The 18140-nt window shown below is 41.7% G+C and overlaps 1 protein-coding gene across 11 annotated transcripts in view; it reads left to right on the top strand.

Moving 5' to 3' along the window:
- FSIP1 (fibrous sheath interacting protein 1) overlaps positions 1–16494 on the top strand; it is a 182151-nt gene extending 165657 nt beyond the window's left edge. For 6 of the 11 annotated variants that reach the window (XM_026480047.4, XM_044377516.3, XM_048218668.2 and 3 more), the window contains one exon: positions 4947–16494. In XM_026480047.4, the coding sequence (XP_026335832.2) occupies positions 4947–5546 (600 nt within the window). In that variant the 3' untranslated portion in view covers positions 5547–16494. The remainder of the gene's footprint in view (positions 1–4946) is intronic. The other 5 variants (XM_048218671.2, XM_048218659.2, XM_048218679.2 and 2 more) reach the window with 2 other exon arrangements.
- Positions 16495–18140: the final 1646 nt, after the last annotated feature.

The following is an 18140-nucleotide window of genomic DNA, read 5'->3' as shown; positions in this document are numbered from 1 at the left end:
GTGGGAAAAGGATACCTAGAGAGTGGTAGAGGGAGAACTCATTTATAGTGAGAGGGTATGGAGTCTAGTAGTTAGGCACATGGGCTCTGGACCTTGACTCCATGGGTTCGGATCCCGGGTTTACCATTTAGTGACCATGGACAGGTTACTTGATTTCTCGGTGCTTTACTTTCTTCATCTATAAAGCGGGAATAGCGAGAGTACCTGCCTCATAGGTTTGCTGTGAAGATGAACGGAACTGATACATGTCGTGCACAGAGCAGTGTCCGGCCCAGAGGAGGCGCCTAATAAATGCTGTTACTAGTCCGTAAGACGTCACCAGGTGCGTCAGCAAGACCAGCGAGAGGCACGAAAATGAGCACCACAAGTATTCCATCTTCTGGTTCTGTCGAGAAAATCCAATCTGTTTGCTCTTTGACTCTGGAATGTGTGTGCTTTGGCTAAAACAAGAAAGAAGGTGCATAAAAGGGCTACTAAAATGAGGATGGGAAGAGAGGGGCTTTCATAGAAGGGGAGTAAATAGATTGGGTTCTGGTCTGGAAAAATGAAGACTGAGAAGCACTATGATGAATTTCATGAAAGGCGGGAATAGCATGAATAATAACTTGTTTATGAAATACTGGAAAATTAGAACTGGCGTGAAAGATGAATACTTTGAGGTGAATACTTGAACAGATGGTTACTTGACTGTGCTTGCTGTGTGTCATTCAGTCACAGAGCTCATTAGCTCAGGGGTTTCAAAGCAATCTGGATGAAGGCTATGGGTTATGGTCCTTTAACTATCAAAGGTCGTTAGGGACGTTTGGGATAGAGCCCTAGTTTAGGCCAGTGCAGCATGTGTAAATAACTTCTACTAATGCAGCACAGAGCTGTTGCAAACCACTCAGCAACCTTAATTCACTTGACTCCCCCAACAGCAAGTTCTTGAGTTTATACCGTGGGCAAGTCTCTGCAGGGAATCCAAAGATGAGAAAGATCGCTCATGGGGAAGGTTCTGATCTGCGTTGCCACCCAGAAAACACTGTGATCAAATGAACTTAATTTGAAGGTTTAATACGGTTGGTTCACTTTTACTTAGAGTCTTGAGACCAGGGAATTTTTGGTTATTCTTTGAGTTCAGAATTGGTACTGTGAAGAAGTTAAGGAAATAAAAGTTCCCTTTTTGTTATTGTTTTGCTTTCATAAATTCTATCAAGGTGATACTCTAATGTTAATAGAAAGTTTATTCTTTCTTGTATTTCTATTATGAAAGTGGTTATTCATAAAAATCAGTTTTAGGGCTAGAGGTTACTTTAGAGACCATCTTCTTCAATGCCTCCTTTCAGCACCGAAGGAGATGGGTCCCTTGGGTGACATACATCAGGGTGGCCAAGCTTGGACCAGAGCCCAAGCTCTAATCTTCTGTGTTTTCTTTCCCATCAGGCTGCTTCCCCCAAGGATCAGGGTGATTGTAGTTGAGCTTCTTTCTATGTACACACAGACGCAGATGTGCTGTGTTTTATGCTGGAGCGCCCAGAAGCAGATTTACCGTGAAGCCAGCGAAGCTTAAGCTTTAGGACCTCTCACTTGTACGAGGCTCGAGTGGGGAGAGGAAGCTAGGTTGTAATCAGGAAACATTTCTATATAAACACTTCTGGTAAATGACCTAAAGAGATAATGGAAGAGATGGATTTGACTTTCCAAGATTCCAGTATTTATTGTGATCTTTCTCACATTCTAAGAAAAAGAAACTTGCTTTTGGACCTATTTCCTACTTGCCGTTTTGTATTCTTTTTCTTAAAGAAGTATCCTCTTCCTGCTGCAAGATTGTAAATTTCAGGTTCCATGAAACCTCAATTTGCCTCTGATGCCCAAAGATACAATTGGTTAGAAATTTCATTTTAATATTTCAGATTTTGATTTTTGAATTAATTTTTATTTAAAAACTTAAATACACTTGTTATTTTTATTTTTTATATTTTAAGTTAATTTTAACCTTTGTTATAGTTATAAAATAAAGAAAAAGTCGTGTCAAAAGGTTTTAAACAGAAAGGGTAGCTCCTTGACCTATCCTTCCCCACCCCTTAGTTTTGCTCTCCAGAGTCAAGCATTTTTAATTCCTTTAGGTATTTCCCAACTGCTTACCTCCATATTGTTTAATAACTTGCTATCTCAATTGATCAGTTTTATATCAATTTACAATAATATAAAATTTTGTATCAATAATACAATAGTATTGTATTATTTTTGTTGTTGTTGTTAAAGATTTTATTTATTTATTCGACAGAGATAGAGACAGCCAGCGAGAGAGGGAACACAAGCAGGGGGAGTGGGAGAGGAAGAAGCAGGCTCATAGCGGAGGAGCCTGATGTGGGGCTCGATCCCATAACGCCGGGATCACGCCCTGAGCCGAAGGCAGACGCTTAACTGCTGTGCCACCCAGGCGCCCCAATAATATTGTATTATTATTCAATTGTATGTTGGCTTCCTGTAATGGATTTAACTTTAATTCTAAACATCCCTATTTTCCCCAAAATAGTCAAATCATAATTTTTGGTTACCTCCATCATCACTATTTATATTATGATGACCATGTAAATATTATTTACAGCAAAAGCAAGTAGAATCTTATGGTATCATTTTTTTTTAAGAGGCTGTGCGGGGAGGGGCAGAGGAAGAGGGAGAGAGAGAATCTCAAGCAGGCTCCACGCCCAGTGCTTGAGCCCGACCCAGGGCTCTATCCTACAACCCCTGAGATCATGACCTGAACCAAAAGCCAAGAGTCAGACGCTCAACTGACTGAGCCACCCAGGCGCCCCCTATGGTATCCTTTCTTGTGCAACTTTTTATTTGTCTTAAGGTTAATAATTATCTCATTTTCTTTTGCTTAATATTCTGTGTTACCTATCTGAAACACTACCTCTCCTTTCTTTTTATATAGCTTTTCGTTTTCCCCAGAGTCTATAATTGCTATGTTTTCCCTTTTACTTAATTTTCTGTGCCTCTAGCCAAATAGAGTATCAGAACTACCAAGCATCTATTTTATCAATATTATTTGTGGAAGTGGTCAAATATATCAGGTAATCTACCAGTCTTCCACCTCCTCTCCCTCTCCGCCCCCTCCCCCAGACCTCCTTGCTTAATCCGTCATCCTCCTTCTCCAGTTTAAAGTGATTTTTTTTCTAGTGTCTGGAAATTTCATATGATAAGCCTTTGGTGAAGATGTTTTGTGAAGATGACACTCAATGGGCCCTTTCTAAATCTCAGGGAATTGTCTACTCATTAGAAGCAATTTTATGTAACAGTTTCATATAAGCAGATTTTGACAGTGTGTTTTAAATATCTACTACCATACAAGGACTGCCTTCATTTTATAGTTAACTAGGTTTTCGAAGGGAATTCTCCTAATAATTTATAAAATACCACATCTGGATGCCTGAAACGTCTGGTGATTAAAAGTAGGATTTGCTAATATGTAAGTCGACTCCAATTTTTTGATGTGTAAATTAACCTTAGGGTGAATTACCTAAATTTTGGATCCTAGATAATTATTAAGAATATATTCCCAATTTCTAAAATATATATATGTATATTCCCAATTTCTTGTTACTCTCAAACTCGTAATAGCAGTTGCCACTATGAAAACTAGTTTTTAATATATGGAAGTTAAATATAATTTTACAACACAAAATATATTTTAAAAATTTGTTTTACATACTATTTTTTGTTAGCTGCATTAGAAACATTACACAAATAGGGAATTAACTATACTAGTTCCAATAACACCATCTCTCCCTGATACTTTATACATGCAGAATATTTGGTGAATTCTGACTGGGTCCTACTAAGTAGGGCAATAGCATTGTTTTACTTTACTGAAGTAGAAATTAAGGCCATTGTAATTCATGATTAGGTTTTCTTAGGGGACTTTTTGTTCTTAGATGAGGTATGCCCCTGTAAAGGAGGATTAGTGTTTTCCTAAATAATCCACTACATAAATCAGGAATGGCGCTGATTCTTTACAGAAGGAGAAATTATTTTCAGTGTTTTTCAATATAGTTTAATTCCATTCCTTTTGAGATTGATGCAATTCAAGAATTCAGTTGAATTCTTGTGGAACATAGCTCTATACTTTCATTTGATTTATTTTATTTCCTGAGAACATCATTAGAAGAAAATGTTTTTGAGTCCTTAGGATCTTGGTTGAAATGCTCAGCCCTGATAGCCTTTACAAGCAGAGATTAAATGTCTGTGATCAAGTCTTCCTCCCAGAATGCACTGTTATTGGAATGCCCCGACCTCTGTCTAGACCTGTAGTGTTGAAGCAACTACACATCTCCGGATGTACCGCCCCTTCGCCCTTCCTTTTCCGGCTTCAGTCGTATTGTCCACTGAAAGTTGTGGACAGACAGGAGTGGTAAATCCCCAGGGGCAGGTGTAGGCTGACTTGCTTGCCTGAGGTTTTGTTTTTTGTTTTGTTTTTTTTTCCCCAGATTTTTAAGAAATTGGAGGTGATGGGGGTTCGCCCTGAGGAGTGGTGGAAAAGAGAGAAACACCTACGGGAGACTATGGCAGGATTTCTAGCTGTTTATCACTGGGTGGTTTGCCCTGCTTGATGTCCCCAAACTTATGAAATTGAAAATGCTTTTCTAATATCTCCATTTCAAGTTACTTCTCCCTGTAGAGAGAGTTAGTGGTTAATTTGGAGCAGTAACTTATTTCCATCAGGACTGAGGGAATTTCCCCTGGATTTTGGTAGGCATGATGGATTCTAAAGCTATTCTCTAGGGATGCCGTGCATTTCTTCTGAAATTCTGGATCCTTTAAAATGAATGATTTTGCTATTTGGGTGTTTTGTGTAAGGGATTTCCTGGCGCTTGCATTTATATTGCATTACTGGAACTTATCAAAAATAAATGTGTGTACTTGATCAATTGACAATGAAAACATTTGGTTTGTTTCATCAGTTAGACTCAACATCACTTCTCTCTGAGGAACAGTTAAGGTGTCTTCTGGATGAATGCACACTCAACCAAAAGTCCATGAGTAGACTTCCTTCAGAAAGAGAAAAGGAAGACATTGAGGATATAACACCTGAGGTCCCCCATCTTTCCAGATCTATCCTCTCTGAGCTCCTAAATGGATTAGAAACAAAGGTCAAAAGCACAGAGGTGAAAGATGCAGATATGCCTGAGAATGAGGAATGTGAAACACGCACAGGCTACTATCTCACCAAAGCCTTGACTGGGCATTACACGTCCCAGGCTCTTGTCATCGAAGCGGAGAATTTGAAATGCCTCCAATTTTCTGAGGACGAGGTTATTACTGACACAAAAGACTACTTTATGTCGAAGACTCTTGGCATTGGAAGACTGAAAAGGCCTTCTTTCTTGGATGATCCACTGTATGGCATCAGTGTGAGCCTTTCATCCGAAGACCAATGTCTGAAAGTCAGCCCTCCAGAGAAACCAGAAACAGGTGAGGCTTGGAGAATGCGTATATTGGTGAATAATTATTACTTGGCATCTCAATATAAAGATGTTATAGTTTCAGGTACAGAAGGATAGGAGTTAGGTTTGTAAATCACAGGTGGTGTCAATAGCAGGCAACATAACACTTATCCGTGTTTGTGGGACACCAAGTTTGAGATTTGTACTCTAATGAGATCCATTATTCCTAACGGTAATGAATACATAGTCTTGATGGTTATACAGAAAACAGTGATGATTTCGTAATAAAAGACAAATTGGTTTGAACAGATGCAAATAATTTGAATAGATTTGCTTAGTCTTTTAACTTCCCCATTTCAGTGATGGCAATTTATTCCAGGGAATGAATTTGTAAATGTGAAATGCATTTTATTAGTGGTTTTATTAGCTTCTACATAGACTTCCTGTCCCAGCTACTTGTATATACTCAGGTATTTTGTCTTGATCCAGTGTTGCTTTTTACAATGGTACAGGTTATAAATACTATCGACAGTTCTTGACATAAACAAATATTCGATTATTTATCTATGTTAGAAGTCTATTTACATAGACTCAACTTTTCCTGTAACGTGGATGTCTCTATGGATTAGTCTATTGATTACTTTATATATTGTCTATTAAATCTATATCGATCTTTTATTACCTCCATACTACCTATTAAATCTAGACTCTGCTAATTCCGAACTAACTCCTCAGCCCCGTATTTCTCACTGCCTGCCAGACAGCCCTGTGTGGTTATGGCCTCAAACTGATTTCCTCATCTTTCCTTTTAACTCAGATTTTCCTCTTTCCCTTCTGTTTCCTCCATCACCTGGGCTCAAAATCTGAGTCATTATTGAATCTCCTGTCTCGTTCGCTCCCCGCCTTCGACCTTTAGTATTGTTTGTTCGCTCCCGCAGCGTCCCCTGTGCCCCTCCCTCCCCTTCTCTTCCTGCTGCCCCAGCTGGACCGCTGCGATAACCCTTGGGTCCATCCTCCCCACCTCTGGTTTCTCCCCACCTCCAGCCATCACTGACCGCCAAACTAAGCCCTTCACAGTCCAGCTTTGATAACCACACTTTGCAGCTCAGAAAACTTCTGTAGCTCTCCAGCGCCTACTGAATGGGATCCAGATTCTTTCCCTGGCTGGCCCAGGCCTCCACAATCTGACTTCCATCTCTTCCTCATCAGTCTCTAACTAGTCCTCTACCTGTTATTCTGGTTATGGCTAATCTGGTCTCGGGATTTTCAGGGCTTTCCTCTGCCCCTGGATAGCCCCTACCCCTTTCTTCTGAAGAACGTACAGGTACCCCTTCAACGGCAGTTGGTTGCCAACCCCATTCTCTGAGTGTAACCTTCCCTTCTTCCCTTTTCAAAAGGTTTGATTTCTCCTCTGAATGTCCAAGAACATTGGTCCCCTATCAGATCATTTCACACACACTGTCTTGAAGTTGTTAGGCACACACACACCTTCTCTTCCTTAAAATTGTGTGCTTTTTTTGAGGACAAAGATCCTATCTTTTGATTTATTGTAACATCTCCTTTGATGTCCAAAGTGCTGCCTTAAAGGAAGTGCCTGTTTAATAAATGAAAATTTAAATTGCCCAGTTTTAGAATAATATGCTGAAAATGTGGTTTCACATTTATTCTTCACATTATGAATGAAAGCAGATGGTATTGCTTAAGAGTTGTGCAAGCCTCACATGCTATATAAAGATTTGGAACTTTTTTCTTTTTTTAATGAAATTTTACAAGCTATGAAGTTTGTATCCAGCAGAGAGTTCATTTTTACAACATGCAATTCAATTAGATGGGTGCGTTCTGCCTTTCCCCACTAAAGATCTGCATTTAATACATAAGCTATGAAAACTTTGTTCTGCTCTAAGATCACGGTGTATTTTCTTTCTATTCGGATAAAGGGTTTTTCTTAGAGAAAGTATCTGCATGTCCTCCTTGTCTGCCTTAACAGGCAAACTTACCAAATACGGATGTGGTGATTTGTTGCATACACGATCTCATCCCCGTGGAGTCTGTGTGCAAGGGGGTTGAGAACAGTGCTTTGCCAAAATATGACTTTGCTTCTGTGTGAACTTGAGTCACACTGATGTATATCTGTTTCCGAGTAGGACACGACAAGATGGAATGAACTAGAACTTAATGTGACTTGGTGGAAAGAAGCTGCGGTGGCTTACCTATAACTTCATAGAACGTGCCTCTGAAGGCACCAGATAATCCTAATGAATGATTGTAACAACCCCTGTGAGTATGGACGATTAAGATGGCAGAGAGGTGAATATGTGAACCGTATTTTATTTTCCGTTTATTATTTAACAAACTTCAAGGAATAGGTTCCACATTATCATTTTGAGTGAATGTTAGTGGATCTGAGGTTGGAGTTTTTGATTTTACTAACCTCAGTGTTTTCGATTAAAATATTTTGCTGATCAGTTTTATTCTGAATACTAAATGGTAGCTATGTGCTTTCTACGAAAGTGAACACCAGAACCGAATGCCAAGCCAGCTTCCTCGGCACAAAGCGCTTTACGGACGTCGCTTGGACAAGGAGCTGCAGTGTGTTCAGGTCTTTCTTAGGAAATAGTCACATGTGAATGTGATTTCAGAGTCGGTGTCTATAGATGGGAATGAACTAAGAAAAGCCAGTTATCATTTTCTCTTTTAATGGCCAATATTACTGATATAATCTTTTGTTTTTCTTGAGGAACTGAAGTCTGTTACAAGTATTAAAATTCTTCTAAAAGGCAAAGTCAGATAAAACTTCAAAGAGAACCCAGCTGAGTGATACTGAGGGCCCGTTTTAACTGTGGCAGTGAAAGATAAGGATCTGCCCCCCAGCTGTATTAAAAGTTGCATTTTTCTTGTTTGTGCTTTAGGCTTAGCGGTACCTACTGATATTTGACTTTTTGGATACAAGGTCCAGTAAATTCAGGGATGCCTGGGTGGTTCAGTCGATTAAGTGTCTGCCTTCAGGATCGAGGGGGTCCTGGGGTCGAGCCCCGAGTTGGGCTCCCGCTTAGAGGGGAGTCTGCTTCTCCCTCTGCCTCTCCCCTCCTACCCCGCTTGTGCTCTCTCTCAAATAAATAAAATCTTTTTTTAAAAAGGTCCAATAAATTCATTGTTGTTCTCACCCACTCTTGGGGCTTTAGGGGATTGGTAAATATTGTCTTCTCTATTGCTGCCCGGATCAGAACCCATTTGAAGATAGATTCTGACGAATGCAGAGCAAGGAGGTTGGCTTCATTGCTGATGAAATGTAGGGGCTTGTTGTCACCTGGGTAGGCAGCTGAATGGTCTTCCTAATGCTGCGTCCTCCGAGTGAACTGACACACCCAGCCCCTGGCGGAGGTGAAAAGCCTCGAGCCTCACCTGTGGAGACCTGTCCATGTGGAACCACTCGCGTGGAGGAGCCACGAAGCGCCGTTGGCGGGGCGGGCTGGCGTGCTGAGTCCCGTGGAGGAAGGGGCTGAGCTGAGCGTGCCTTTTCCTCCCCCGAACTCAGTGATCAGGGAACTGGCTCTTCTCCCTGGCGGACTGTGGTGCAGAACGGAACGAGGGCGGACGCTTCCCCACCATAAGTTTCTCCACGTTCAAGTGCGAGGAGAGCAGGGAGTAAGCGTTCTTTGCCACCACTTCACCTCTGAGACACCCCTGAGTACGCTGGTACTTCAGAGAGAAAGCCCTTCAGGTCGGTGGTTATTCTAGTATTTAATCAAGTTATCTTATGTTGAATTGCTTTCCAGAGAATCCCGACAGAAAGGCATCTCTGCACGTATGGTATTCTTTTTTTCCCACTAAGCATTTGAGCTACTTATCAACGGAAGTTTGTATAGTAAAGAGGAAAATACGAATAACAAAACCAACAGTAGAATAGGACAAAAGGAACACCAAGTCTGTCATGTAGTAAACAAAGGGGTCAGAGCTATACTAACTCTTCGAGGGAAACAAAGTGGGATTTCCCATAGGACCCATATAATGAATGGTGCTCTTAAAATTTTCTATAACGAATGAGTCAGATACGTTTGTTTTAAAAATAACAACCTTAAATGAAAACTAGAGCTACTAACTGTCTTGGTTGGCTCAGGAGTGTCCTGGTTTCACCACCAAATGTTTCTTGTCCTTGGAAACCCTTAGTCTCTGGCAAACTGGGATGATTGGTCACTGTAAATTGAAACTGAGAGCAGAAACCCAGGGGGCAAATTACTTACTTAAAGCTTGCAGTAGTCTGGGTAAGTAGCAGGACCCCAAACTGGAACCTAGAGGAGCAGAGGAAGGTTGGGTGTGCCCACCCACCAGCAGGATCTGGCCCGGTGGTTGGGAGCGTGGGCTCTGGGTGAGGCAGATCCGGCTTTGAATCCTTGCTCTGTTATCAGCAGTGATTTTAGGCAAGTTACTTAATCTCTCTCCTCTACACCTTGGCTTCCTATCTGTAAGATCAGATGGTTTTAATCCTTCAATAAGGATCAAACGAGAAAGTCCACATAAGATGATTATGTCAGTGGCTGGACTTGGTCGTCTTACGTGGGATAGTAGTAGTCCCTCTTTATCTGTGGTTTCAGCTGCCTGTGGTCAGCAGCCTTCCAGAAGCAGGTCACAGTGCGCATGTCATTCGCCTTCATCCCATCACGTAAGCATTTTATCACCTCACATCATCACAGCGAGAAGGGCGAGTACAGTACAAGGCATTTTGAGAGAGACCATGTTCACGTAGCTTTTAGTACAGTAAGTTATAATTGCATTCTATTAGTATTGCTTTTAATCTTTTACTGCGCCTAATTTATAAGCGAAACGTTGTCAGAGGTATGTATGTCTAGGAAAAATCCTAGTGTCTCTGGGGTTTGGTACTGTCCATGGTCTCAGGCATCCACTGGGGGTCTTGGAACATATTCCTTGTGGATAAGAGGAACTACTGTATTTTTTTTTTAAAGATTTTATTTATTTATTTGACAGAGAGAGAGACAGTCAGCGAGAGAGGGAACACAAGCAGGGGGAGTGGGAGAGGAAGAAGCAGGCTCATAGCAGAGGAGCCCGATGTGGGGCTTGACCCCATAACGCCGGGATCATGCCCTGAGCCGAAGGCAGACGCTTAACCGCTGCGCCACCCAGGCGCCCCGGAACTACTGTATTTAACACTGAATCAGGAGACTTCCCCTAAAAGCCTGGACCTCTGACTTCTCTGACAAATCAGCAGGTCCTTCCACCAGTGAGGAGAGCTGAGTAGCAGACATTCCCTTTCGAGGAGGCATGTACCTCAGGGGGACGGGGCCCCCTCCATCTGTCCCTCTCTGCTTGATGTGCCTGGCCCTTTGGAGCCATGTGATTTCCATTCCACGTTATAAGCCTTTGCTGCTTCGAGTGTGGCCCAGTTACTGGGGGCTTATTAGAAAACCCACCGACCCCTAATTCGCACTTTAATAAGCCCCCCCAACGACCCCTACTGCGAGGTTCGAGAAGCACTCTTCCAACCCACAGAGCGTCCGGATCATCTGGGGTATTTTTTGCTTGTTTGTTTTATACCTGTGTCCAAGGTCCTGGCTTGACTTGCGGAATCACTGTCCCTGGTGTGGAGCATTCAGTCTGTCACACTAATGCAAGCTACAAGATTTCGCTATACATATTTGAGAAATATGAATTTCAGTATCGATGTAAGAGAGCTAACTATGTTATTCCACTGGGTCCTCAGAACAAGTTGACCAACAATGACAACCGTACAGTCTGAAGATACTTCACGTTGAGTCCTGCCCACTGGGAGGTTTATTTGATTGTGACTGTTTACTTATTGTTAAAATTTATTTTAATTCCAGGGTAGTTCACATACGGTGTTAAATTAGTTTCAGGTGTACAGTACAGGGATTCACCACGGACTGTAACTTTTGAGCGTACTTAACTCCAGGCGGTTGTAGTTGGATTGACTTTTGCGAAGGACGTTGCAGTTGGGAAGGGTGTGTTAGCGTATGGCCTTACTCGGACTACCTGAACAGTTTCGAAGGCACTAGATTGTTTTGAGAAAGTTTTCTTTTTGTAAAACAGGCTTTCTGGTTTGTAGTGGAGCGCTGAGATTCTAAAATAGTAACACCATTAGCTAACTTTTTTTTTTTTCCATTAAAAAATATGTTGGCTTGCTCTTAGGGAAATCTTAAACTCGTCATTGCTTTGATGGAGTTCTCTTTCTCTCAAACTGTGTGTGCCTTCAGGCCTCCGGGTTATTATTTGTTAAATTCTTTTTCAAGGCTACTCATTGCTTTTCAGATGTTCTTAGTAACTTAATCAACTCCCCAAAATTTATTTGATCAAAATATCAGAGTTGCTATTTGAGAAATTTCCAGTGTTCATTACCTTTTGATAGAAAACTTTAGTAAGTTTACATTCAATGAATTTATCTTTATAAGTTACCTTCAACTAATTTTCTTTCATGCTTGCTTTCATTCTTGGTTTGAGGTGGGCTTTTCATGTACATATGTGTCGCTGATTATTTTCCTCATCTACTCATAAAATATCACCTTATCATTTTGTTTAATAGTGTCACCAACGGCATGTTGGAGAGTTTTGGTATTTAATTGTAACATATTATCCTTGTATCAGTTAATAAGAACTTGCGATTCCATTGCTTCATTCAAATTGGGTAAAATGACATAGTTAAGAACCTAACTGTGGACTAGGTCTGTGGACCAGCAGGCCTGGGAGCTTATTAGAAATGCAGAGTCCCAGGCCCTGCTCCAGGCCCACTGTCTCAGAGTCTGCATTTTAACAAGATGCCCCAGCAGGTGATTTGTGCGAGAAGCCCTGGACTAGATGGTTTACGGGTCACTCTACTGCAGGATTATCCATATGGTGGTGAAAATAATGTCAGAAATTATCTTCTTTTCCATCTGCCCAATCCCTACTTTTTCTTCTTAAATTTAATTTTAATGAAGATACTACCTTCTCCAGATTGTCTTATCTCTCTAAACTTTCCTCCTGTCCTGCTTTTGGGTAACCTTCCCTTTAGTCACCAAGAGCAAGCAGCCCTAACTTGAGTTCTCAACTCTTTCATGGTTGACATTCGGAGACACAGATAACCAGTATGGGATCATCTGTGCTGCGTATACTTTTGATTCCAGGTCTCTCTACTTGGCCTTGGCTGCAGATCTGTCTGGCACATTAAGCTATACTAAGTCCATCCCTTAGGCAATGCTTCTTACACTGGCAACGTATTAGAATCACTTGGTGAGATTTAAAAACAGGTGAATGCCTTTGTTCCATCCCAGATGAATTAAGTGTATTTCTGGGGGGGCTCTGGACATCAGTATTCATTCATTAAGGGCATTGTTCTAGGATATAAGGAATAGGACACAATCCCAACTCTGAATTATTTCATCGTCTGTTGATGAAGACAGGCCCTTAAGCAGATACTCACAGCAGCGGTGAGACAAGAGTAGTAAGAGCTTCAGCACAAAAGACACAAAAGCACACTACAGAGGGAGTGACGAACACTGGGGAGGTGGGGAAGTGACATTCAAGTTGCGTCTCCAAGGGTGAGGGCCATGTACTGGGTGGGCAAGAAGAGCAACGCTCCAGATAGAAGAGAGAGTACCTGGGAAGGCCTGGGCCGCTCTTATCGTTCCTACTCTCACGTGTGGGATATTGGGGTCTGCTGCTCCTCTAGCCCTCCTTTATCCCTGCAATAGTTTTCATCCATGTGTTGAAAACATCAGAACATTTCTCAGTTCACTCTCTGAGACTCCACATCATTTGTCATTAATGATTAGGGTGATTTTTAAAAATAACAGCATTATTGACATATATTTTTTATACCGGTGTTTGTTTCTTATGGTACCACAACAAATGATCACAACGGAAATTTACTGTCTCAAGGATCTGGAGGCCTGAGGTCTGAAATTTAAGAGTCAGCAAGGCCATACTCTGCCTGGAGGCTCTGGGGAAAAATGCCTCCTTGCTTCTTCCCGTGTCTCAGGCTTTTGACATTCTTTGGCTTTCTCGCTTTGGGGCCACGTCATGCCAATCTCTGCTTCTGTTGTCACATTGTCTTTTTCTCTGTGTGTGTGTCTCCAGTCTGCCTCTTCTTTTTCTCTTGTAAGGATGTTTGTTACTGAGCCTACAGCCCACCTGCATTAGTCCAGGATCATCTCATGTCAAGACCCTTAACAGTTAACGTGTGCAAAGACCCTTTTCCCAAGTAAGGTAACGTTCACAGACTCGAGGGATTAGAATGTGGACAAACCATTTTTTGGCCACTCTCCAGCAGCACTTTACAATGTAGTGGTTTTTATAGCCACAGAATTGTGCATCCATCACCACTCTCAATTTGACAACATTTTCCTCACCCCCAAAACAAACGCTGTTTGTAGTGACTTCCCATGTTCCCCCAACGCCCCCAGCCTTAGGCAACCAGTAATCTGCTTTCTGTCTCCGTGAATTTGCCTAGTTTGGACATTTCATCTAAACAGAATCATAACAATATGTGACCTTTTGTGTCTGACTTCTTACATGTAGCAAAATGTTCCCCAGGTTCACCCATGTTGTAGCAGGTGTCTGTACTCCGTTCTTTTTTATGTGGAATGGTAATCTCTTGTATGGCTATCCCACGTTTTCTTTATCCATTCGTCAGTGGGTGGACATTTGGGTCGTTTCTACTTTTTAGCTGTTGTATGTAATGCTGCTATGAAAACTGGCCTCCAGGGAGCCTGGGTGGCTCAGTCGGTTAAGCCTCTGCCTTTGGCTCAGGTCATGATCTCAAGGTCCTGGGATTGAGTCCTGCATGGGGCTCTCTGCTCAGCGGGGAGTCTGCTTCTTCCTCCACCTGCTGCTGCCCCTGATTGTGCTCTCGCGCTCTCTCTCTGACAAATAAAATCTTTTTTTAAAAAAAATTAAAGTAGATTTTGTTCATGTATTTGACAAAGAAAGAGTGAGAGACCTAGCACAAGCAGGGGGAGCGGCAGGCAGAGGGAGAAGCAGGCTCCCCGCTGAGCAGGGGAGCCCGATGCGGGACTAGATCCAAGGACCCCGGGATTATGACCTGAGCTGAAGGCAGACGCTTCACCGACTGAGCCACCCAGGTGTCCCAAATGAATAAAATGAAAAAAAAAACCAAAAAACTGGCCTACAGATTTTTGGGTGGATGTATGTTTTCATTTCCCTTTGGCATATACGTAGGAGCAGAATTATCGGGTCTATGGTAACTTTTTGAGGACCTGCTGGACTGTTTTCTGAAGTGGTTGCACCATTTTACATTCCCACCAGGATGGATGAGGGCTTCAGTTTTTCTGGTTTCTGGATTCAATTGTATTGTCTTCTTTTAGTTGGTTCTCTTATCTCTTCTGCCTTTTCTGGTAACCTTCTCATGAAGGCTGGGGGAATCTTTCCATGTCATTTCTGTTAGTGTCACATTTCTTTCCTCGCACAGTGAAGAAATGGCCGATGAGCAGTGCCCATCCACCCTGAATACCACGTTTACTTTGGGTTTCAACCTGCTTCCCAGAAACAATGCAAAGGAAGCAACAATGAAAGTTGATGCCATCTCCAAATCCATAACCATTTTAATTCTTAAAACCTAGAAAGTTGGGGCGCCTGGGTGGCACAGCGGTTAAGCGTCTGCCTTCGGCTCAGGGCGTGATCCCGGCGTCATGGGATCGAGCCCCACATCAGGCTCCTCCGCTGTGAGCCTGCTTCTTCCTCTCCCACTCCCCCTGCTTGTGTTCCCTCTCTCGCTGGCTGTCTCTATCTCTGTCGAATAAATAAATAAAATCTTTAAAAAAAAAACAAAAACAACCTAGAAAGTTCTCTCTTGGCTGTAAGCTAAATGAAGGTGAGCACCTTCTCTTTTGTTTTTTCTTCTAAACTTCGTATGCAGCCTGTGGCGAGTGTTCAAATTAATATTAAATGAGAATGGCTATTGTCTCGTGTGTAAAATGACTCACTGTTCTGGAGGTTGAATAATTTTTCTTAATTATGCACACATTTCTGATTGCTTAACAACTCTGGTTATTGTTTTCAATGTGCAGATGAACAGGAGACTGAAGATGTGATGGAAGAACGGAAAGAATCTTAAGCAAAGACTGGCTGGGTGTGCTTTTAAGAAAGTTGGTAAATTCAATTACATAATTTTTTCTGAATTCTTATATTCAGTGACTGCATTTATAAGGGCCATTCCTCAAAGAATGATTTTAATATTTGGATTTTCTCTACCTGGACTATATTTCTTTGATATTTTTGAGACTTGGAGTACAATTGGTCAGTGGCTTTTTTTTTTTCCATTGAAATCCTTGGTAAAATTGTGTTTTATTGCCAGTCTTGTAACATCAGGGATACATGATAGAAACCAACATTTTATGTATGTGCGTGCTATGTTCAAGCTAGTTGAAGTGCTATGATGACTTTGTACTTGATTTTATGTGTTACAACCCCCTTGGGATTCAGACAGATTTAATCACTATGAATTCTTACTTGGGCCCTGATTTTCCAGCTCTCCTCCTCTCTAATGCCCGGTGGTTAAGTACAACTCGCCATAGAAAAAAATGAATTTTCTCCATAAAGCAATGTTAGCATAGACTTCGCTTTCCTATTAGCAGTGATACTTCGCTTAGACAGGAGTTTGACTGAATTACTCGATTTTTGTTATCAATTATCATCTTTCAGAATGCAGCAACTATATCACCCTGTTGGAGAGAGTATTTATGTCAGAAGTTTGAGCAGAGGCTCTATGCCTCGCTTTGACGGACCCAGCTTAATCACCTTCGCATCTCTGAAGCAAATTCTATGGCCAGGGGATGGACTGTGATGATTGGTGTAGTCGGGGATTCATGCGTGCTTTTCCTAGATGGGAGTTGGGTTAATCTGCCTGGAATTACACGTAGACACTAGGGACAATAGTAAAAAGTAAGCAGTAGCAATAAGTGCTTTGCGGAAGAAGACCTATATTCACTGCGGTTTCTAACCTCCTACTGTTTCCCAATGAGAATTCTATGGTAAACGCTCTAATTTTAAATAACTTGAAGACTGGAGGGGATAAATAATAAATAATTATTCAAATATTAAATAGTGTGTTGATGCCTCTCTGTGTTAGACTGACAGATGTCATAGGAAGAGACAGCCGCTTTCTGGATAGTAAGTTAGTAGAGAACTGTTATAAAAGGACCCTATATAGAGGTCTTCTAAATGTTCTTTTTGGAGATTCTTATGTTACAGTGGTAATAGATGGATGATATTCTTAAATACATAGGTATTAATCAAAATGCCATAAGCACCATATAGAGAGGGCAAAGGGAAGACACTCAGACTTTTTTCTCTAGAGTGCACTGGAAGAAATTAGAACGCAGCAAATAAAGATCAGCTGCTTAAGTTCTGTGGTTCTGTTTTAAGAGAGAAGTTTTGTCTAGTTACAAGGCAGGCACTTGGATTCATGAGAAAATTTTATGTCAGCACTTTTTGACAACGAACTGGCACAGAACTAGAAGTCCAGTTTATTTCTGATGACAAAGAAATGAGCTGGCAACTGTGCGGCCTTAAACGGAGTTTGGAGTGATAGGTGTGTAGCATGATTATTTTTTGCTCACCTATTTTCATCTGATAGTGGCTGATATTAATGACTGCTAACATCGCATTTCCTGGACTTTAAAAAAGTGAATTCTGTCGCTACTATTTTCAGAGGAATCGATAAGCAATTTCTTTTTTGAGCCTCCTCTTTCAGTGCACATGAAAATAACAGTGGTTCGTGTCGATGTCACTGTGTGATGGCGTAGTTCATCTTGACGCGAGGAGTTTTGTTGTGGGTACCAGCAGAAGTTAAACTCATGCTTTTAGACTCTCCTAGCTAGGAGTGACACGTGCGTCGTAAAGTTTGAGTCAGGGGAGAGGTGACATCGGTGGGAATTTGGAGTGGTGACAGAGAAGAGCCATTTTGGCCCATCACCCTGTCCGAGGAGCTCCGCTTTCTAAATCTGTGTGCTTCTGGTATTTGCGTGTGTGTGTGTGTGTGTGTGTGTGTGTGAGAGAGAGAGAGAGAGAGAGAGAGAGAAGAGGGGGTGGGGGGTTGAGACCTTATGGCTTCATAATGTGTTTCTTCAAATGGGTATAGTGAGCCTTTATGTTATAGGAGTTTAAGAGAAGGGAAGACAGAATGATCTTAAGTAAAGGATTTTGCCGTTGAAAGAGGTGACACCATTGATTCCATAGCACATCAGCTGAAGGGACCTCTAACAGGGACTGCTAAGTTGATATATAATTCAGATGAGGTCAGGTACATTCAGGGGTATAACGTAATTCAACATGAAGCCTCCAGAATTTTGTTTTCTTTTTTTCTTTTATTTTTTATTTTTTTTAAGATTTTTTTTTTCTTTATTTGACAGAGAGACAGCCAGCAAGAGGGGGAACACAAGCAGGGGGAGTGGGAGAGGAAGAAGCAGGCTCCTAGTGGAGAAGCCTGATGTGGGCCTCGATCCCAGGACCCTGGGATCACGCCCCAAGCCAAAGGCAGACGCTTAACGACTGAGCCACCCAGGCACCCCTGTTTTCTTTTCTTTTTTTAAATATTACCCTGACAGGGAGAGAAAGTGTTCTTTATTAAAAATCAGTGTATTTATTTTAAGGTTCCCTCTACCCCAGAACAAGATAGAGAAGAACAAGCATGAAAGAGCATATTTAGGGTCTTACAATGTTAGGTTTTTGTGTTTGTGACTTCTC

Source organism: Ursus arctos, unplaced genomic scaffold (genome assembly GCF_023065955.2).
Source record: "Ursus arctos isolate Adak ecotype North America unplaced genomic scaffold, UrsArc2.0 scaffold_36, whole genome shotgun sequence".
NCBI classification, from domain to species: domain Eukaryota; kingdom Metazoa; phylum Chordata; class Mammalia; order Carnivora; family Ursidae; genus Ursus; species Ursus arctos.
Note: the sequence above shows the minus strand (reverse complement) of the source record. Positions and strands in the feature narration are given on the sequence as shown.